At 37.2% G+C, this 23,462-nt stretch overlaps 2 protein-coding genes across 2 annotated transcripts; both read left to right on the top strand.

Moving 5' to 3' along the window:
* Positions 1–1,973: 1,973 nt before the first annotated feature.
* LOC307042939 (uncharacterized protein) lies at positions 1,974–23,053 on the top strand. The gene is made up of 7 exons (XM_079687098.1): positions 1,974–2,617; positions 14,789–15,354; positions 15,672–16,282; positions 18,804–18,868; positions 20,611–20,745; positions 21,141–21,706; positions 22,019–23,053. The coding sequence occupies exons 2-7, from the start codon at positions 14,796–14,798 to the stop codon at positions 22,654–22,656; spliced, it is 2,574 nt and encodes an 857-aa protein (XP_079543224.1). The 5' UTR covers positions 1,974–2,617; positions 14,789–14,795; the 3' UTR covers positions 22,657–23,053.
* LOC307045022 (interferon-inducible GTPase 5-like) lies at positions 2,709–5,224 on the top strand. The gene is made up of 2 exons (XM_079690488.1): positions 2,709–3,578; positions 3,878–5,224. Exons 1-2 carry the CDS (start codon positions 3,020–3,022, stop codon positions 4,513–4,515), a joined length of 1,197 nt encoding a protein of 398 aa, XP_079546614.1. The 5' UTR covers positions 2,709–3,019; the 3' UTR covers positions 4,516–5,224.
* Positions 23,054–23,462: the final 409 nt, after the last annotated feature.

The raw sequence follows: 23,462 nt of genomic DNA on the forward strand, positions 1-23,462 counted from the left end.
ACATGGTTTGACAAAAATAAACTATCATTAAACTTGAGTAAAACAAACGTAATGCTGTTCGGTAAACATTGAACAAAAACACAAATGCAAATACAAATAAATGGGGTTGAAATTGAAAGAGTCTGTGAAATTACATTTCTTGGGGTTATAATAGATGACACAATAAGTTGGAAATTACACATAAAACATGTACAATCAAAGCTGGCAAGAAGCATTTCCATACTAAACAAAGTAAAACAAGTTCTAGATCAGAAATCACTTCGCATTCTCTACTGTTCACTAGTCTTACCATATCTGACTTAATGTGCTGAAAGCTGGGGAAATAACTACAGAAGTTCTATACATGCAGTATCTATTCTACAAAAAAAAGACCTATGAATCATTCACAAAGCCAAATACCTTGATCACACTAACGAATTATTCCTGCAGTCAAAATTGTTAAAATGTACAGACCTGGTAGAATTCCAAACGGCACAAATCATGTTTAAGGTTAATCATAACGTTTTACCAGGAAACACGAGTTCGGGGATATTGTTCAAGGAGACGATTTCAACTCGAAATTCATAAGGTCCGTACAACCAGAAGAACTTTTGTATCTCAGCCTGTGGAGTGAGACTATGGAACAGTGTGAATGTGGAGCTAAAGCGATGTCCAGACATTAACCAGGTCAAGAGGAAATACAGATACATTATTTTCTCGAGGGATGGGGAAGGTGTTTGACTATGTGTACATTATGTGTATATGTGTGAGTATGTAGGTGTGTATGTACATATGGATATATGGATATATGTCAACCAACAGCTAAAGCAGATTAATAATAATAATAACAATAATAATTCATAATAATGACAATTATTGCAGATTATAGATTATAAATAAATCATTTAGGGACAAGGGGGTGAGATTAAATAAGTTGTACTTCTTCTCACTCCTTTTCGAACACTACTGTAGATGTTGCAATCTTTATGTTGCTAATGCTGCTGTTGTTGTTGTTGTTGTTGTTGTTGTTGTAAATGTCGTTTTTTGTTTTGATTTCTCTGACATGACTATGCACTGCAACATTTTTTTGTTTTGTAATTATTTATTTTACTTCTTCGAAATAAAATTTATCAATCAATTAAGACCTCTGTAATCAATAAAAGGGCGTATTATCCTTTTTGTCCACAGAAAAACACCCTGCCCCCATATAAGATGAGGAAGGATGAATGAGACAAGCAGCAAGAGTCAGATATGAACCTCTCCATGGCCTCTTTTTCTGGCCTTGAAAGATTGTACAGCTTGCTAGAAGGGAAGTCTATCTAGCAAATATATGGAACAGTCATAGAGCCTGACATGTGTGGTAGTAAAGATAATGTGCGGTCCTTGCTAAAAAACCAATGTCTCACATTTATTTTTAAGTTATTCCCAACAACACCCAAGTTCAGTTTTTGTTTTTACTGCCCAACACACTATGGAACGCTCCACTCCACCAGTACAGCTTTGTAGCTTTGCCACTTTAAAAACCTTTACATCTTTCACCTCCATTGTGTTCACATTCCAATGATAAAACACAACATTATTGAAGCCTTACATTTCTATTCACTGCTACAGCTTCCCTCAGAGTGCTGTGATGCAGTCCAGTCATACACTTATCTAGAAGAAAATGATCATGCATGATGTAAAAATGTTCTAATTATTTTAAGCTGCCATTTGCACTTTTTGTCACTTGGATATAGGGATGGGTATCAAAAACCAGTACTAAATTGGTACAAGTCTGAATGTTCAGAGTATATTTACAAACCGGTATATTGACTGATTGAATTGGGCTGGAGCTGAGCCCGTTGGTCAACCTTGGCCAATGCTCTTACGTCATAAAACTCACACTACTATGCACATTTTACAGAAATATGCTTTAAATGCTTGCTTCGCTTATAGAAAACACATCTGCATATCAAATCAAGTGCATCCTAAACTAACATTCAGACACCAGACAGGGTTACAGATGTTTTGGCATCACTTTTGGCAAGCCTTCATCCTGGCTCTGTGAGCGGCTGCAGTTCGGTCCAGCTGGTTCTTTGAATTTTCTGTAATTATTCCCATAATTGTATTTATTTTTGTTGGATGGAAATGAAAGCAAAGTACAATACAAACAAACTGTTTTCACTATTTTCCAATGAATAATATTGAAAAAGATCCTCAACATTGATCAAAATAACCATTATTATTTTGGCCCTAAACATGGTCATGGAAAGGTTTGGATATTTCAGAAGGTCTTCCCCCTTCCGTGTCTTTATTGCAGGATATAATATGAGACAGCATTTGTTTCCAACAAGCCACACTTCCACGTAATAAATGTCTCCATAAAGTGAAACCTTTGATGAGGTACCTGCTCTGTAAACAGACCCCTCCTCTCTGCATTTCTTGTAAATCAGCTGCTTTAACTGAAGAAGGAAAAAGAAAGGAAACATGATGAACGCTGATTGGTTTAGATTCTGTCACTCAGAGCAGGAGAAGGTTTAATTGGCCACTGCATTGAGTGTCTAAGGGGCGGAACTCTTTAAAATGTGAACCCATACAACAGCGCAGCAAAGAAGTTCAACTTTCTTGCTGAGTTTCAAAGTTGCAGGTGCATCATACGGTAAGGCATATATTTCAAATGAGTGTTTAATCAAATTAATTGTTTCTGACTGTTAGAGTTGCAACCGTTTACTATCCAGTCAATATGTGTGACTTTTGCTCACTCCTTGCATGTTTATCTTTTGTGCTCTGACTTTTTGCTCTTTTATGTAACTTATTAAGAATCTTGAGTTCACAATGGCTATTCTAGGGTTTTAGGACAGTTCTTAAGCTTTCATTGTAAACTTCACAGTTTATTAGAAAACACATATGTTTATGTAAAGTTTGGATATTGTAATTGTATTATTATCAAACTCATTGTTTCTGTAAGTTTGATTAAACAGGATGTCTTTTTAAATGCTCAGGTCACCAAATGAAAATAGTGAGATGACATTCTGTTTATTTTTATTTTTCAAGGAGAGCTATGGGGGATCCATTTGGTAAAGAACACACACATACATTTAAAAAATTGCTGCAAACCAATGTCCCCGCAGCAACTGCACAGATCAAGGCTTATTTGGAAGAGCAGGATAACATTCCAGTAAACATCGCCATCACAGGAGAGTCTGGCTCTGGTAAATCCACCTTTGTTAACGCCTTTAGAGGCTTAGACAAGAAGGATCAGAGTGATGCAGCCGCCCCTACTGGTAGTGTAGAAACCACCAAGGAGGTCAAACCATACCCCCATCCAAACTTTCCCAATGTTACACTGTGGGATCTTCCTGGTATTGGCACCACCAATTTTCCAGCTGCCAAGTACCTGGAGCATGTTGGCTTTGAAAGATTTGACTTCTTCATCATCATCTCAGCTGATCGCTTCACAGAAAATGATGTGAAACTTGCTCTGGAGATCCAGAAGATGAAGAAGAAGTTTTACTTTGTTCGCTCAAGGATTGACCAAAACATGTGGGCAGAGGAACAAACTCAGAGAGAGTTCAACGCAGAAAAGACTCTTTCAATCATAAGAGAAAGCTGCGTTGATGGTAAGTTTGGAGAAATGACACATGCCTAAAACCTCAAATCTTAAGTAGACACTGTTTCATTTTAAAACAAAAACATTTACTTCACAGGAGCTTTCAAGGTTTATAAAAGTTTATCAAATGAGTTGTTTGAATACTGGCCATTAATGGTTTGTTCATGTGACCGATCATCCTCTCAGATTTTAAACAAACAACCAATTGTTTTGTCTGTCCTCCTACCTGATGGTTGCTGGGAATTTTTCTAACTTGGTTTCAATTTCATCATCTTGAATTAACTTTGCTGTTCTGTGTGTGTGACACAGGTCTTCTAAAGCTCAAGATTGAGTCTCCACAAGTCTTCCTGGTGTCCTGCTTTGATCTCCACCTGTATGACTTCCACCTGTTAACAAAGACCCTGGAGAGAGAGCTTCCTGTACACAAGAGAGACACTCTGCTGTTAGCCATGCCCACGGTTCATTTTGAGATGATCTGCAAGAAGAAAGAAGCTCTCAAGGCAAAAATAAAGTACCATGCTTCTTTATCTGCACTCACAGCAGCTGTACCAGTTCCTGGGCTCTCTGTTGCTGTTGATGCAGTCATTCTCGTTAAAGCCACCCTTAAGTACAAAAATACTTTTGGTCTTGATAGCAAGTCAATGGCAAATCTTGCTGTTAAATCAGGTGTGCTTTTGAATGATCTCAGAGCAGTGATGATCTCAAAACTGTCTTTAGATGAAATAAACATAGAGCTCATTATGAAACTGCTGCTAGTGTCAGGGGTTGTAGTTGCTTCAATGGCATCAGAGGAAGTGTCCAGATTTATTCCATTAATAGGAATACCAGCAGCAGCGGCCTTCTCTTTTACCTGCACCTACATAGCTCTCAACAATTTCCTCAACATGCTCACTGAGGATGCTCAGACGGTATTCACAAAGGCCCTGGGTTCAAACAGCTCTGTGTGATATTTTAAAGTGAACGGCAATGGCACTTAAGGTCACATACAAAACTGCATTCTACTCAAGACATTTTTTATTAATTGTGTGAGGGGATTGCATTGCATTGTATTTTTTTTAAATCAAGCAAATAATAATAGAGGCTCAGAGGGGAGGCTAGACTGTCAATACAATTATCAATTGTCTTTTTTTCATCTTAATTAGTGCAAATGCTGTGTGTTCATTTCTGCCAGGAAATAAATGTTTACGAGAATGAGACCTGCAAAGTACCTGTGGTATGTCATGTGATGTGTAATGTGGTAGACATTCAATGTTTAAATAAGTATATCAATAAGTTCATAGCAGTTTATATTGCTTCAGGTTTATCATTCTTTGTTTTGTATAACTTGCACTGTTGGAGATGTAAAAGCCAGCATGGTCACATGAGGTGCATTGAAGCAGGACACCACAGAGTCCGTGCTCAAAAGGAAGGAAACTTTTGTATAAAGAATGAACCATATAAATGTTGCTTGAGTGAGTTACAAATGAGTTATTTCTTGCCACTGCTTTCTGTTAATGAAGATAGCAACTGCTAGGTTAAACCTATTTAATGTAGTAATCGTCTGCAAAATCCAATCTTAATAGAGCTGAGTAAAGGCCAAACTTAGAAAACAGTTAAAACAACCTGAAAACTTCTCTGGCATCCAAAACCTAAAATAAAAATATATAATAAATAAAAGTTGATGTCTCTTTTTTCCTCACAACACCAGGACATCTGGCTAGCGGGCTTACATCATTTATGTTATGAACTCAATAACTCAGGGTATAGGACCCAATTGCACGACCGAGGAGACAGAAGTAAAGTATTTGTAAGATACTTTATTTTCAAATAGATTAACAAAATGACACTTTCCAATCTCTTGATGAGATGACGAAAAGTGAACAAAAGAAAATCGCTCACGTAGTGAGGAACAAAAACATCATGGTATCAAGGAGAGAATAGATCTGACCTACAGATGTAGCACTCCAGATAGGACTCACATGGGTGTGTCCCAACCAAAAGCCCAGCGGATCCCAGTGGCTGGGGGTGTTGCCAAATTGCTAGAGGGCGTTGCCAAATTTCTCCATTTGTTCAATTACAGGATTTAACCAAGAGATGGGGCTTCATTCACAAATACACAAAGACAACTGGGTGTTGTAGAACTTAGTCCGTTTGCAATGTTTGCAGCTCTGCAGTTGTGTTTGCTGAGTACTGTAGCATTTAATCACTTATTTGTTATGGTTTTCACAGGCTATTATAATGAAAAAACATCAATGTTTTAGATCAAATAAAGTATAAAGTTTGCTTTATGCAGTATATATTTTTTTATATTATTGGGGTGTTTTTACACAGTACAGTAGATTGAAGTAAATTAATTTATACATTAAGATAAGATAAGATGGACCTTTATTAATCTCCGTGGGGAAATTCAGTAGTTCAAACAGCAACAGGGTAAGAGTGAAAACAGGATAGCACAGATTCACACAGATTAATAAAATCAAAAATAAGATGAGCGATAAACATAAAAATAATAATAATGAGAAACTATGAAATAAGAAATGAATAAAACTAAAATGGAATTATCATATATTATAATGTATTGTATTATTAAGTAATATCACACATTAACCCCATTATAGCAGATGCGACATTGAATGGATGAACACATTTACGCATCAATAATTACAACAGAGTATATTTCTAAATACAAGTTGTAAAAATACTTATATGTATTTAATATTAATAACATAATGATTAATTTCAGATGATAATACTTTTCAGGGTTAGGTCCGGTCTGACAGCGCTTAGCTCTCTGCTGCAGAGAAGATCACTGCTCTAAACAAAGTAAAAAATCCTACATCCAAACGGAATAAATACAATTACTTATTATGAATACGTTAAGTCTTGTTCATTGTTTTTCACTTTTATTAAATGTTTGATATTTCCGGCACAGACCCTTTCATACCGGCAATGCGCGATAGAAACAACAGAAAGTGCAACAGTTTAAATATGCCAGTGTTAATTTCGTCAACGAAAACTATGACGAAAAATGTTCGTCAACGACCTTTTTTACATGACTAAGACGAGACGATGACGAGCTAAAAATAGATTCTTTATAACGAAAACTATGACGAAATGTATATTTAGTTTTCGTTGACGAGACGAGACGGGACTAAGGTGTTAATGGTGCACTATCGGACATTCAAAATGCAGCATATTTTCCCCCAAGTGTCCATCAAAGAGCCGGTGTCGGTACCAGATGTGTTCGGGGTACCATATGTGTTCGGGGTCCGTCTCTTACCAGTGACGTCACGACGTCACGACGTAATGACGTCACGCATTGTGATTGGCTATACGGTAATTTACCCACGCTGTCTAGAGTATAGAGGGGTTTTTTGATCATTACATTACATGGTATTTAGCTGACGCTTAAGTGCATTCGACCAACAAGATAAAAACTTGAAGAAATACAATAAAACTTGAAGAAAAACAAAGACGAATGAGGAGAAGAACAAGAGAAATCGAAGGTAAGAAGTATAAAACGTAATATGGTAGGTAATATGTAATATGTTCAGTGCCGTTGGTACGTTAGTTCAAACAGTAACAACGGACTATTTTTCTTAGCGTATGCATGTCAATTTAAATCAATACATACAACTATTTCACATGTACAATATTTTCTTAGCCCTAATACTTAATACTACTTATTTCGTTTTGATTGTTATATTTGATTATATTATATATTATCAATAAATTATATATTATATATCAATATGATATACTTTTCTATAGAATAGATTATCAAAAAAAGTATTTATTAAGTAAGGGATAATGTGCAGCAATCACAATCAAGTCCACAATCGAATCCATAAAGACAAAGTAAATCTGTTTACAGTTGTTTCATATGTATGTTGAGAGGTATCCATATATCTCTTCATTTTGCTCTCAAAGTGCACCAGATTGATGCATTTAACTTCAATATTTAAAAAAAATCACTCCAAAGGGAGTGCTTGTTCTTCCTTCTGTCTGTCTGAATCTGTGTATTCTCATGTTCCGATTAACCCAGCCAAATTTTTCTTCTTTTGTGTCTTGATGTGATCTTGAGTCGAGGCTGATCCTCTTGCTGTGGTCCTGCATCCTGGATCCTCTATCCTGAGTTCTGGATTAAGTCGTGGACTTCGGGTCGTGGTCTCGTCGTGCTGCCTCCCTGAAGGCTCCCACAGGATTGTTGACATCTTCTTGGATTCATCCTCTTATTATAGACACATGCATTTCCTAACATTCGGTCTACCTATGTTGTAAAATTTATTATCTCTTCAATTTACACACGGCATCTATTGCACGTCTGTTTGTCCTGGGAGAGGGATCCCTCCTCTGTTGCTCTCCCCGAGGTTTCTCCCATTTTTCCCTTTAAACTGTGGTTTTTCTCTTGAAGTTTTTCCTTGTACGATGTGAGGGTCTAAGGACAGAGGGTGTCGTTTTCTTCTCATACTAATATTCTGAACAAACTGCTGTTGTATTAGCTGTAAAATGTCTTTACTGTAGGGTATTTTTATTATTTGTACAGCACTTTGGCTCGACCAAAAATCGTTTGTAAATGTGCTATATAAATAAAACTTGATTTGATTGATTTGATTTGAAAGGGTGTGCGCCAAGGTTCCATATTAGGACCAATAATTTCACCATATACTGTATGTAAATAATCTCTAATAATTTTTCAAATGCTGCTTTCCATTTTTATGCAGATGATACTGTTATTTATTGTTCATCCTCTTCTATAGAGCAAAGTCTTGATTTCCTCCAGTCTGCCTTTGATGTTATTCCATCCCATTTATCTCAACTCAAGTTAGTATTAAATGCAGACAACTCCAAACTCATGATATTCTCAAATGGCAAAAAGTGAACTTCTTTTCTCCCCAACATTTGTACTGTTCAAGGGACTGACATTGACATTGAAAGGGTCACTACATACACATATCTAGGTTTTATTATTGATCAGAACTTATCTTTCAAGTCACACACTGAAAATGTTGTTTTAAAATTAGGTTTCTCCTTTCAGACAAGGAAACATTTGATCTCTGCAACGTTTTTACCAGTATTGGATTCTGGTGATCTGCTTTACATGAATGCCTCTGACCAGTGCATAAAGACTTTGGATACTGTATATATATATATATATATATATTTATTGTGAGTTTGGAATAAATATGCACTTTATGAAAATTATTAGTTGGTTACTGTTAGTAAAAAACAGTAAGGTTAATACTGGAGGTTTGTTACACTTGGATATGTTTTCTGTAACACTTGTAATGTAATTATTCTCCAGTTTATGCATTTGAGTGACTTGCAGTTAATGCTCGACATTCAATTCAAAACCTTTATTTATCCAGGTAAAATCCCATTGAGATCAATGATCTATTTTTCAAGGGAGACCTGCAGCAGTAGGTTCCACATGAAGACATAAAAACATAAACAACAGAACAACAAAAGGACATCATACAGCAAAAATTACAGGGATTACAATTTACATATCTATCCACATGTACAGGTACCAACAGCATCTGACTGTGGAGCATCCAACCGAGCTTTAAAAACATGTAGTGGTACCAGCTTGGTAATTTTACATTCTTTTTGCAGACTGTTCCAAGTTAGTGGAGCTGCACATCTAAAAGCTTTCTTCCCTAAGACAGTCCTAGCACTTGGCACATTTAATAAAACCACAGCATGAGATCTCAGGCAATAAGTACTTTCAATTTGCCGAGAGATCAGGGAGCAGATATAAGATGGTACTTTATCCAACATGGCTTTGTAAATGAAAATGTACCAGTGACTGAGCCTCAGTACAGTAAGTTATGGCAAAACCGCCTTGGTTTACAGTGTACAGTGATGCGTAAGTGCTTTACAGTTTGTCACAAATCTCAGTGCACTGTGATAGTAAAACCTTATTGTGGTGTAATTATATATCCAAAGCAGTCAGAAGTCAGAAAATCTTTAGTGATGTTTAACCACTCAGAAGACAGCCCATCAAAAATGAACACATTGGGACCTTTCAGAGAGGTAGTTCATCTTCTATATATAATAACGGACAAAGTAAAGAATGAAGTGTAGGCTATGTTTAAATGTTCGGAATTTGACCGTGTATGATGGTCCTCTTGAGTTGCCGTACAGCCAATGGCGTACAGCCATGCTCCGTTTTCATGTTTTTTTAACATGTTTTTCACAAACATTTTCACACGCTAGGAGCATAGGAATAATTCAATTCGGTTCGTCATGATCTGTAGATGTGATTTGCCCCCGAGCACCCCTGGGTAAATTACCGTACAGCCCATCACAATGCGTACAATGCGTGACCTCATTGGTAAGAGACGGCCCCCGAACACATATGGTACCCCGAACACATCTGGTACCGACACCGCCACCGGCACCGCCCTTTATTATTATATTGTCTAAACGGCATCATGTAAGTTGCACTGACAGGCGACACAGAGGTCCCCAAGCCCCCCTCCCCGTTGACAGTTCACGAGCGCGTCCATAGTGTCTCCCGTCCACCTACCACCCCGTCCACCCAGTAAAAACATCCCCACTACACCACTGATTGTAGTAGTACACCAACATGGATTAAACGTGTGTTTTTTTTTTACCACAATGTTGGAGAAATTAATGGATAAAATGCACGGATTATTATTATTATTATTATTATTATTATTATTATTATTATTATTATTATTCCCACTCCGATCGGGACACTAGGTCCACCGTTTCCCCGCAGCGAGGCTCCCCCCGTTGACAGTTTACGTGGGCTGGGCTGGGTGCAGTGGCGGACTGGCCATCGGGACGAATCCCGATGGGCCGGTACCGAAGTGGGCCGGTCGGATAAGTCACTAGCACATCCCCCACTCCCCCCGTTGACAATTTACTAGTGGTACCGAAGTGGGCCGGTCGAGAATCCCGGGCTGATTTTTAGTCCCAGTCCACCACTGGCTACATGACCGTATGATCGCCCATATTGACGCACCTAATTCCTAAACTTCTAACAGATACAAAATAAACCGATCCTTCAGCCTCATATGAGCTCTCAGACACGTTCAAAATTAAACTGTCATCGCTGTCTGAGCTTGCTGCTGTGTGCGCCATAGTGCGTTTACATGCAGATGCTGGGATCCTGAACGGTGCAGCTGGAGCGCTGTGCCCGCATTGACGTCACCCATACTTTGGGGGGACTTGAAGAATCCCCGAGAAGATCCAGGAAATGGTCAACATTGAAGGGCAGATTAATGGTTATCAAAGCACAAATATCCAAAATCAGTTCAGTAACGGTTTTCAAGGGGACAATATTTACTCAAATTGATGGGTTTGGATGATGGGGGGAAATCGTGTCACAGGCTCTTTAAGGCATCCAAAAACTACAATAAAAAAAATTAATAAAAAAAGTTTATGTCTCCTTTTTCCTCACAACACCAGGAAATCTGGCTAGTGGGCTAATATACTTTATAAATGATAAAACAATTGCAATGAGTTTCTATTGCCTTTTCATTTTGTCTTTTTATTCATAATGTTTTTTAGTTATCTTTTTTATGATCTTCTTATAGATGTGGAATATTGCAATGAGCAAAATTAACTATATATGCAAATACAGTATATATATATATATATAAATATATATAATCTACATGGGTTTAATGTAGTCACTGAAATGTTGTGAGGCAAAAAAAGCCCCTCCCTTGCCCCCTTTTCTCTCCTATCAACTTCTAAACATAATACAATAACAATGATTAATTATTTAATAATCTAATCAAATTCTTACACTCTACTTTGCTTAAAGAAACTGAAAGCTAAAGTTAAATAAAAATATGTGAGATATGGTAACTATTCTATTAACAGAAAGTAAATAGCATAACACGATTCATTAATATTTTCTCATGATCTGAAGTTTAGAGTGTACTCGCAGGACAGAGGCGCACTGGTTCAAACATACGTTATTTATAAATGAAACGTTTCTTAGGATATACAAACAAAGGTTCAAAGGTTATTTGTCATATACACAGCCAGTTGTGCAAAGAAAGTCTTGGGTCACAGGTTCCTCCAACAATACAACATAAATATAGAAAAGACATAAAACACACTTTTTTTAAAACACCAAAAATAGTGCAAGCTCAGGAGTTTAGCAGCCTTATGGCCTGTGGGAGGAGGATTTAGAACAGCTAGTGGAGAACATAGAAAATGAAATGCACAAATTAAAAACATGGTTTGACAAAAATAAACTATCACTAAACTTCAGTAAAACAAACGTAATGCTGTTCGGTAAACATAGAACAAAAACACAAATGCAAATACAAATAAATGGGGTTGAAATTGAAAGAGTCTGTGAAATTACATTTCTTGGGGTTATAATAGATGACACAATAAGTTGGAAATTACACATAAAACATGTACAATCAAAGCTGGCAAGAAGCATTTCCATACTAAACAAAGTAAAACAAGTTCTAGATCAGAAATCACTTCGCATTCTCTACTGTTCACTAGTCTTACCATATCTGACTTAATGTGCTGAAATCTGGGGCAATAACTACAGTTCTATACATGCAGTATCTATTCTACAAAAAAAAGACCTATGAATCATTCACAAAGCCAAATACCTTGATCACACTAACGAATTATTCCTGCAGTCAAAATTGTTAAAATGTACAGACCTGGTAGAATTCCAAACGGCACAAATCATGTTTAAGGTTAATCATAACGTTTTACCAGGAAACATCCAAAAAGTATTCACTCAACGAGTTGGGGGATATAGTTCAAGGAGACAATTTCAATTCGGAATTCATAGGGTCCGTACAACCAGAAGAACTTTTGTATCTCAGCCTGTGGAGTGAGACTATGGAACAGTGTGAACGTGGAGCTAAAGCGATGTCCAGACATTAACCAGGTCAAGAGGAAATACAGATACATTATTTTCTCGAGGTACAGGGATGGGGAAGGTGTTTGACTATGTGTATGTGTATATGTGTGAGTATGTAGGTGTGTATATGTATACGTACATATGGGTATATGTATATATGTCAATCAACAGGTAAAGCAGATTATTAATAATAATAACAATAATAATGAATAATAATGATAATTATTGCAGATTATAGATTATAAATAAATCATTTAGGGACAAAGGGGTGAGATTAAATAAATTATACTTGTTTTTCACTCCTTTTCGAAACCTAGATGTGGCACTGTTTATGTTGCTAATGCTGTTGTAGTTGTTGATGTAAATGTCATTTTTTGTTTTGATTTCTCTTATATGACTATGCACTGCAACATTTTTTTGTTTTGTAATTATTTATTTTACTTGTTCGAAATAAAATGTATCATTCAATTAAGACCTCTGTAATCAATAAAAGCGCGTAATATCCTTTTTGTCCACAGAAAAACACTCTGCCTCATAAGAGATAAGAGAAGGATGAATGAGACAAGCAGCAAGAGTCAGATATGAACCTCTCCATGGCCTCTTTTTCTGGCCTTGAAAGATTGTACAGCTTGCTAGAAGGGAAGTCTATCTAGCAAATCTATGGAACAGTCATAGGGCCTGACATGTGTGGTAGTAAAGATAATATGCGGTCCTTGCTAAAAAACCAATGTCTCACATTTATTTTTAAGTTATTCCCAACAACACCCAAGTTCAGTTTTTGTTTTTACTGCCCAACACACTGCAGAACGCTCCACTCCACCAGTACAGCTTTGTAGCTTCGCCACTTTAAAAACCTTTACATCTTTCACCTCCATTGTGTTCACATTCCAATGATAAAACACAACATTATTGAAGCCTTACATTTCTATTCACTGCTACAGCTTCCCTCAGAGTGCTGTGATGCAGTCCAGTCATACACTTATCTAGAAGAAAATGATCATGCATGATGTAAAAATGTTCTAATTATTTTAAGCTGCCATTTGCACTTTTTGTCACTTGGATATAGGGATGGGTATCAAAAACCAGTACTAAATTGGTACAAGTCTGATTGTTCAGAGTATATTTACAAACCGGTATATTGACTGATTGAATTGGGCTGGAGCTGAGCCCGTTGGTCAACCTTGGCCAATGCTCTTACGTCATAAGCCTCACACTACTATGCACATTTTACAGAAATGTGCTTTAAATGCTTGCTTCGCTTATAGAAAACACATCTGCATATCAAATCAAGTGCATCCTAAACTAACATTCAGACACCAGACAGGGTTACAGATGTTTTGGCATCACTTTTGGCAAGCCTTCATCCTGGCTCTGTGAGCGGCTGCAGTTCGGTCCAGCTGGTTCTTTGAATTTTCTGTAATTATTCCCATAATTGTATTTATTTTTGTTGGATGGAAATGAAAGCAAAGTACAAAACAAACAAAATGTTTTCTCTATTTTCCAATGAATAATATTGAAAAAGATCCTCAACATTGATCAAAATAACCATTATTATTTTGGCCCTAAACATGGTCATGGAAAGGTTTGGATATTTCAGAAGGTCTTCCCCCTTCTGTGTCTTTATTGCAGGATATAATATGAGACAGCATTTGTTTCCAACAAGCCACACTTCCACGTAATAAATGTCTCCATAAAGTGAAACCTTTGATAAGGTACCTGCTCTGTAAACAGACCCCTCCTCTCTGCATTTCTTGTAAATCAGCTGCTTTAACTGAACAAGGAAAAAGAAAGGAAACATGATGAACGCTGATTGGTTTAGATTCTGTCACTCAGTGCACGAGAAGGTTTAATTGGCCACTTCCTTGAGTGTCTAATGGGCGGAACTCTTTAAAATGTGAACCCATACAACAGCGCAGCAAAGAAGTTCAACTTTCTTGCTGAGTTTCAAAGTTGCAGGTGCATCATGCGGTAAGGCATATATTTCAAATGAATGTTTAATAACATTAATTGTTTCTGACTGTTAGAGTTGCAACCGTTTAATATCCAGTCAATATGTGTGACTTTTGCTCACTCCTTGCATGTTTATCTTTTGTGCTCTGACTTTTAGTTTTTTTATGTAGCCTATTAAGAATCTTGAGTTCACAATGGCTATTCTAGGGTTTTAGGACAGTTCTTAAGCTTTCATTGTAGACTTCACAGTTTATTAGAAAATACATATTTGTATGTAAAGTTTGGATATTGTAATTGTGTTATTATTATCAAACTCATTGTTTCTGTAAGTTTGATTAAACAGGATGTCTTTTTAAATGCTCAGGTCACCAAATGAAAATAGTGAGATGACATTCTGTTTATTTTTATTTTTCAAGGAGAGCTATGGAGGATCCATTTGGTAAAGAATACATAAATACATTAAAAAAATTGCTGCAAACCAATGTCCCCGCAGCAGCTGCAAAGATCGAGGCTTATTTGGACAAGCAGGATAACATTCCACTAAACATCGCCATCACAGGAGAGTGTGGCTCTGGTAAATCCACCTTTGTTAACGCCTTTAGAGGCTTAGACTTGAAGGATCAGAGTGATGCAGCCGCCCCTACTGGTAGTGTAGAAACCACCAAGGAGGTCAAACCATACCCCCATCCAAACTTTCCCAATGTTACACTGTGGGATCTTCCTGGTATTGGCACCACCAATTTTCCAGCTGCCAAGTACCTGGAGCATGTTGGCTTTGAAAGATTTGACTTCTTCATCATCATCTCAGCTGATCGCTTCAGAGAAAATGATGTGAAACTTGCTCTGGAGATCCAGAAGATGAAGAAGAAGTTCTACTTTGTTCTATCAAAGATTGACCATAACATGCGGGCAGAGGAACAAACTCAGAGAGAGTTCAACGCAGAAAAGACTCTTTCAATCATAAGAGAAAACTGCGTTGATGGTAAGTTTGGGTAAATGACACACGCATAAAACCTAAAATCTTTGGCAACAAGGGTCACAAGTAGACACTGTTTGATTTTAAAACAACAGAAATGTTACTTTACAGGAGCTTACAAGGTTTATAAAAGTTTATGAAATGAGTTGTTTGAATACTGGCCATTAATGGTTTGTTCATGTGACCAATCATCCTCTCAGATTTTAAACAAATAACCAATTGTTTTGTCTGTCCTCCTACCTGATGGTTGCTGGGAATATTTCTAACTTGGTTTCAATTTCATCATCTTTAATTAACTTTGCTGTTCTGTGTGTGTGACACAGGTCTTCTAAAACACAGCATTGAGTCTCCACAAGTCTTCCTGGTGTCCAGCTTTGATCTCCACCTGTATGACTTCCACCTGTTAACGAAGACCCTGGAGAGAGAGCTTCCTGCACACAAGAGAGATGCTCTGCTGTTAGCCATACCCAATGTTCATTTTGAGATCATCCACAAGAAGAAAGAAGCTCTCAAGGCAAAAATCAAGTACCTTGCTTCTTTATCTGCACTCACAGCAGCTGTACCAGTTCCTGGGCTCTCTGTTGCTGTTGATGCAGTCATTCTGGTTAAAGCCACCAATAAGTACAAACGTACTTTTGGTCTTGATAGCAAGTCAATGGCAAATCTTGCTCTTAAATCAGGCGTGCCTTTGACTGATCTCAGAGCAGTGATGACCTCAAACCTGTCTGTAGATGTAATAAACATAGAGCTCATTATGAAACTGCTGCTAGTGTCAGGGTTTCAAGTTGCTTCAATGGCATCAGAGGAAGTGTCCAGATTTATTCCATTAATAGGAATACCAGCAGCAGCGGCCATCTCTTTTACCTGCACCTACATATCTCTCAAGGATTGCCTCAACATGCTCGCTGAGGATGCTCAGAGGGTATTCAAGAAGGCCCTGGGCTGAAACAGCTCTGTGTGATATTTTAAAGTGAATGGCAATGGCACTTAATGTCACATATAAAACTGCATTCTACTCAAGACATTTTGTAATAATTGTGTGAGGAGATTGCATTGCATTGTATTTTTTTTAAATCAAGCAAATAATAATCTTGTATCCTAGCCGAACAATAAAATATAAGTTTTGTAGTTGATCATTCCATCCAATGGCCTCGTTGTAGGTTGTGTTTAACTGATATTAAAGCATATGTAGTGACACATCTTGTGTAGCTTGAAAGCACATTAAAACATGCCCTCCTTTCAATACATAAACATTTACTTTTTTGTATATAAGACTGTATAATGCAAAACACTGTAGAATTACTTTTGTGATTAAAAAAAAACCTCTTTCTTAAATAAAAACTTGGAAAGGTATCGTACACTTTGTCTTTCATGATTGTAGGTATTCAAAGTTTCTGTATTCTAGATGTACTAGTAGTTATTATTATGAGCCTCTGGACCATGAAATGTTAGTTACACAAGTTAAAGACAGGATATTAGACACATAATGTTTTTGATTTCAATCTATCTTAACCAACTATGATGAATTATATTGTTGCAGCCTGTACAGTACATGGTTGTGATGAATCACTACCCCTCAGTGATGGCAGTGATTAACTTCAACACATCCTCAAATAATATCAGTAACATTTCTATTTTTAATCACTTATCTGAAAAACCATCAGAATATGGCTTTTTTTCTTGTCCAATGACTTAAGACATGTCTCTATTGATCAACGTTTTACCATGATATCTTGTTTCAACAGTTATTTGATCACTTTATCACTTTACTTTTGTATTATTATTATTATTATTATTATTATTTGTAATCTATTTTATCTTTATTCTTTACCTTGTGTGAATCCTGATTTTCACTCTGACCCGGTTGCTGCTGTAAACGCCTGAATTTCCCAACGGGGATGAATAAAGTTCCATTTTATCTTATCTTATCTTATTATCAAAAGTGTTGTGGATTAATTCCTGTCAATGGAAGACAACAATTACTAAAAGTTGTAGCACTATTGTTGACGCAATACACAGAATCCAAATGTAATGGTCTGCTAACCCAATTTCATTTACCTCCGATCCCTGAAGTTTAGGTTTGTGGACACACCTGTCCTCACCTGATATTCAATACGATACGATACAATATTACTTTATTAGTCAGATCAACTCTGAAATGTGTCCTGCGTCACAGCAGCTCCATGTCCAACACCAACAGACAAGTATCCAGACACAATACATGAAACACAAACAACAAACATTTAACATAACAGCACAATCAGTGAGAGAAAAGCTGCTCAAAGAGCCTTCAGCGTGCATTTGGTCTGATTTAGCTCTGTGTTTACTGTGAGGATTGACTTATGCACAAATGAGTGCTTTCAAGTAATGTCTTGATCTTTTTCATCCTGCCTTTGCAGTATAGGTTCACTTTATGTATATTAAGCAATGAAGCTCTTAATAATCCTTCTTCAGGAACAGGCTTGAACAGAACATATAGGTGCCAATGATTGGTCATGCACCGGGAGTGACACATTTCTGGTGCCCGCCATGGAGAGTACTGAGTAGTGAAAAGATGGACACAGAAATCAGGCCCGGTTACTCCTTGCTATGGTGAGCTCTCTTGGTGGGCAGGGCACTGTAGACAATGTTCATGTCTCAAGAGACAAGAGAATGAGAGAGCTGGTCAGTTTGTGAGACAGCAGATGTTCTCTCAAAGATTGATCACACCGTGCGGAAGATGAGGAAGAAACTCAGAGCGAGTTTAACGCAGACAAGACTCTTTCAATCATAAGAGAAAACTGCGTTGAGGGTGGGATGTGAAAAATGCCTAAAACCTCAAATCTTCTGCAACAAGGGTCACAACAAGTAGACACTTTTTCATTTTAAAACAAGAACAAATACTGTACAGGAGCTAACAATGTAAGCAGTTCATGAGTCATAATACTATCTGAGCTCACTAAGGGTCTGTTGGTGTAAACGATCATCCTCTCAGATCTAAAACTACCTGCCTGTCTTTCTGTCTGACCTTCAAAGGGTTGTTGGGGCTTTTCCTGCTTTTGTTTCAATTGCATCGCCTGCAAATACATGTATTTGTTCTCTTTGTGACACAGTTCTTGAAAAACAAGGTGTTGAGTCTCCACAAGTCTTCCTGGTGTCCAGCTTTGATCTCCACCTGTATGATTTCCATCTGTTGCAGGAGACCCTGGAGAGAGAGATTCCTGAACACAACCCAAACACTCTGCTGTGATATTGTAAAGTGACTGGTAATGGCATGTAATGTCACATAAAACAGTGTGCAAAAGAGATTTTGTTAAAAAATGTAAGAATGTAAATATATTTCCGAAAACAAATCATGAAATAAAGAGACATATCTCTCACATCTAATTCAAACTGTGGGACATCTGCTATCTCACAGTCTGATCAGCATACTTCTTCTCTTATCTCTTGATATATATTTTCTGTCTCTTTACAAGATTTTGTGTCCTTATGTGACCCGACATTTACTCTACAACGCCCTGCCCAACAAGAGAGCCAGCAGGTGAAATAAACAATCTGAATGCTTTGTTTTGGGTATTATGATTAGTCTCATGGCATCTGACGTTACATTTTAGTTAAAAATCACGTTAAAATGTTTGGTTTTGTGTTAAATAGTATATGCTAGTGTTAAATATTCACATATAATTTGGGCCTTACCCTTATGGTTTATATACGACAGGTCCTGAAGTTTAGGATTATGGAGGCACCTATGCTCACCCGAGAGTCAATCGTTGATGTCTTGATTCCAGCACAGGTACAAAGTAAAAAGCTCGTAAGTCTAATGTTTTTTTAAATGTAAAAAAATGTAGCACTTAAAGGTGGGGTAGGTAAGAATGGAGAAACCAGCTGGAGTGCGCTAGAATTTGAAAGTAGGCAGCGGAAAAAAATCTGCCCCTTCCTTCAGACTTCCTTACAGAGCCCCTCCTCCAACACACACGAACGCACACATGACCAATGAGGGCACGAGATAAGTTTGTGCACAGATGGAAGGCTGACAGGCAGGTAGGCCATCCAGTTATTTTAGCCGGGCCGGCTCAGATGATTGGTCGTGCTTTTTACAGTACTAAGGCTTCCACAGAGGAAATTGTTTTATGTATTTATTGGCAAAGCGTTTAATGTATTCATTGCTATCGGGATGTTAAGAGCTTGGAATATAACAAAAAGTGTTTCTGAAGTGAATTACCGACCCCACCTTTAAACTCTGTGCACCAAGCTCTGACTGGTCAGCAGGCGGTGCGTTCATTTATGATATTGGGCTATATAAATAAAATGTTATTGATTCATTGTTGGGAAGCAGGGCACTGTACTGTTCAGGTCTCAAGAAACAAGACATGCGCTGATATTGGAGGGTGATTTTACATTTACAACCAGTTTTCAATATATTGGATAAATGTTTGTTCAACTGTACACTTACATTCTCGCTCACTGAATAGTCATGCCGCTGAAACCTTCATGAACTCTTCTGGATGGACTGACTGAACAGGTTTGCTAACAAACTTTAAACAAATTAAATGATCCACTTCCAAAACAAACACACCCTCCCCCTATTTCTTGTAAACCAGGTGACTTTACTGAAACCGCAGACAAGGAAACAACACTGATTGGTTTAGATTCTCTGTCGCTCACTGAAGGAAACATTTCATTGGTCACTTCATTCAGTGTCGAGAAGCTGACTGTCACTCATGTCTACACATCTAACTATTCACAACAGGGATACAAAGGTACACAGCCAAAGAAAACCAATATATTTAGATTAAATAATTGTCAAATAGACAGTTAGCTTTTTATTGCCTTCTTATTTATATATCTTTTTTAAGTAGTTGGTAGTGTACACAAAAAATAAATAAAAATATATTTTTCTCGCCTTTGAAACACATTAAAATGTATTTTATGAAGTTATAGTTTTTGCTCAGTTTTGCATTTTAAGATGTTCAACATCAGACAGAACCCTTTCACGGATAGAACAAATAATATGTTTGTTCTTCTCATTCACAGAAAGTAGATTAGATTAAAAATATTTTCAGTGTCTTTATTGCAGGACATATTATGAGACAGCGTTTCACGTAATACATTTCTCCATAAAGTGAAACCTTTGATAAGGTTACTAACATGTCTTGACAACCAAATGTGCTCTGTAAACAGACCCCTCCTCTATGCATTCCTTGTTAATCAGCTGCTTTAACTGAACAAGGAAAAAGAAAGGAAACATGATGAACGCTGATTGGTTTAGATTCTGTCACTCAGTGCAGGAGAAGGTTTAATTGGCCACTGCATTGAGTGTCTAAGGGGCGGAACTCTTTCAAATGTGAACCCATACAACAGCGCAGAAAATAAGTTCAACTTTCTTGCTGAGTTTCAAAGTTGCAGGTGCATCATACGGTAAGGCATATATTTCAAATGAATGTTTAATAACATTAATTGTTTCTGACTGTAAGAGTTGCAACCGTTTACTATCCAGTCAATATGTGTGACTTTTGCTCACTCCTTGCATGTTTATCTTTTGTGCTTTGACTTTTTGCTTTTTTATGTAACTTATTAAGAATCTTGAGTTCACAATGGCTATTCTAGGGTTTTAGGACAGTTCTTAAGCTTTCATTGTAGACTTCACAGTTTATTAGAAAACACATATGTGTATGTAAAGTTTGGATATTGTAATTGTGTTATTATCAAACTCATTGTTGTTGTAAGTTTGATTCAACAAGATGTATTTTTAAATGCTCAGGTCACCAAATGAAAATAGTGAGATGACATTCTGTTTATTTTTATTTTTCAAGGAGAGCTATGGAGGATCCATTTGGTAAAGAAAACATAAGTAAATTTAAAGAATTGCTGCAAACCAATGTCCCCGCAGCAGCTGCACAGATCAAGGCTTATTTGGAAGAGCAGGATAACATTCCACTAAACATCGCCATCACAGGAGGGTCTGGCTCTGGTAAATCCACCTTTGTTAACGCCTTTAGAGGCTTAGACTTGAAGGATCAGAGTGATGCAGCAGCCCCTACTGGTAGTGTAGAAACCACCATGGAGGTCAAACCATACCCCTATCCAAACTTTCCCAATGTTACACTGTGGGATCTTCCTGGTATTGGCACCACCAATTTTCCAGCTGCCAAGTACCTGGAGTATGTTGGCTTTGAAAGATTTGACTTCTTCATCATCATCTCAGCTGTTGGCTTCATAGAAAATGATGTGAAACTTGCTCTGGAGATCCAGAAGATGGAGAAGAAGTTCTACTTTGTTCGCTCAAAGATTGATGACACCATGCGGGCAGAGGAGAAAACTCAGAGCGAGTTCAACGCAGAAAAGAGTCTTTCAATCATAAAAGAAAGCTGCGTTGATGGTAAGTTTGGCGAAATGACACATTCCTAAAACCTAAAATCTTTGGGAACAAGGGTCACAAGTAGACACTGTTTAATTTTAAAACAACAAAAATGTTAATTTACAGGAGCTTACAAGGTTTATAAAAGTTTATCAAATGAGTTGTTTGAATACATTAATGGTTTGTTCATGTGACCGATCATCCTCTCAGATTTTAAACAAATAACCAATTGTTTTGTCTGTCCTGCTACCTGATGGTTGCTGGGAAGTTTTCTAACTTGGTTTCAATGTCATCATCTTGAATTAACTTTTCTGTTCTGTGTGTGTGACACAGGTCTTCTAAAGCTCAAGATTGAGTCTCCACAAGTCTTCCTGGTGTCCTGCTTTGATCTCCACCTGTATGACTTCCACCAGTTAACAAACACCCTGGAGAGAGAGCTTCCTGCACACAAGAGAGATGCTCTGCTGTTAGCCATGCCCACGGTTCATTTTGAGATCATCTGCAAGAAGAAAGAAGTTTTCAAGGCAAAAATCAAGTACCTTGCTTCTTTATCTGCAGTCACAGCAGCTGTACCAGTTCCTGGGCTCTCTTTTGCTGTTGATATAGCCATTCTGGTTAAAGCCACCAATAAGTACAAAAAAGCTTTTGGTCTTGATAGCAAGTCAATGGCAAATCTTGCTCTTAAATCAGGTGTGCCTTTGACTGATCTCAGAGCAGTGACAACCTCAAAACTGTCTGTAGATGTAATAAACAAAGAGCTCATTGTGAAACTGCTGGTAGTGTCAGGGTTTCAAGTTACTTCACTGCTAGCAGAGGAAGTGTCCAGATTGATTCCATTAATAGGAATACCAATAGCAGCGGCCTTCTCTTATACCTGCACCTACATATCTCTCAAGGATTTCCTCAACATGCTCGCTGAGGATGCTCAGAGGGTATTCACAAAGGCCCTGGGTTTAAACAGCTCTGTGTGATATTTTAAAGTGAACGGCAATGGCACTTAATGTCACATATAAAACTGCATTCTACTCAAGACATGTTGTAATAATTGTGTGAGGAGATTGCATTGCATTGTATTTTTAAAAAATCAAGCAAATAATAATCTTGTATCCTAGCCGAACAATAAAATATAAGTTTTGTAGTTGATCATTCCATCCAATGGCCTCGTTGTAGGTTGTGTTTAACTGATATTAAAGCATATGTAGTGACACATCTTGTGTAGCTTGAAAGCACATTAAAACATGCCCTCCTTTCAATACATAAACATTTACTTTTTTGTATATAAGACTGTATAATGCAAAACACTGTAGAATTACTTTTGTGATTAAAAAAAAACCTCTTTCTTAAATAAAAACTTGGAAATGTATCGTACACTTTGTCTTTCATGATTGTAGGTATTCAAAGTTTCTGTATTCTAGATGTACTGGTAGTTATTATTATGAGCCTCTGGACCATGAAATGTTAGTTACACAAGTTAAAGACAGCATATTAGACACATAATGTTTTTGATTTCAAGCTATCTCAACCAACTATGATGAATTATATTGTTGCAGCCTGTACAGTACATGGTTGTGATGAATCACTACCCCTAAGTGATGGCAGTGATGAACTTCAACACATCCTCAAATAATATCAGTAACATTTCTATTTTTAATCAGTTATCTGAAAAACCATCAGAATATGGCTTTTTTTCTTGTCCAATGACTTAAGACATGTCTCTATTGATCAACGTTTTACCATGATATCTTGTTTCAACGGTTATTTGATCACTTTATCACTT

The sequence above is a fragment of the Notothenia rossii genome (assembly GCF_949606895.1).
Source record: "Notothenia rossii genome assembly, chromosome: 6".
In the NCBI taxonomy this organism is placed as follows: Eukaryota; Metazoa; Chordata; class Actinopteri; order Perciformes; family Nototheniidae; genus Notothenia; species Notothenia rossii.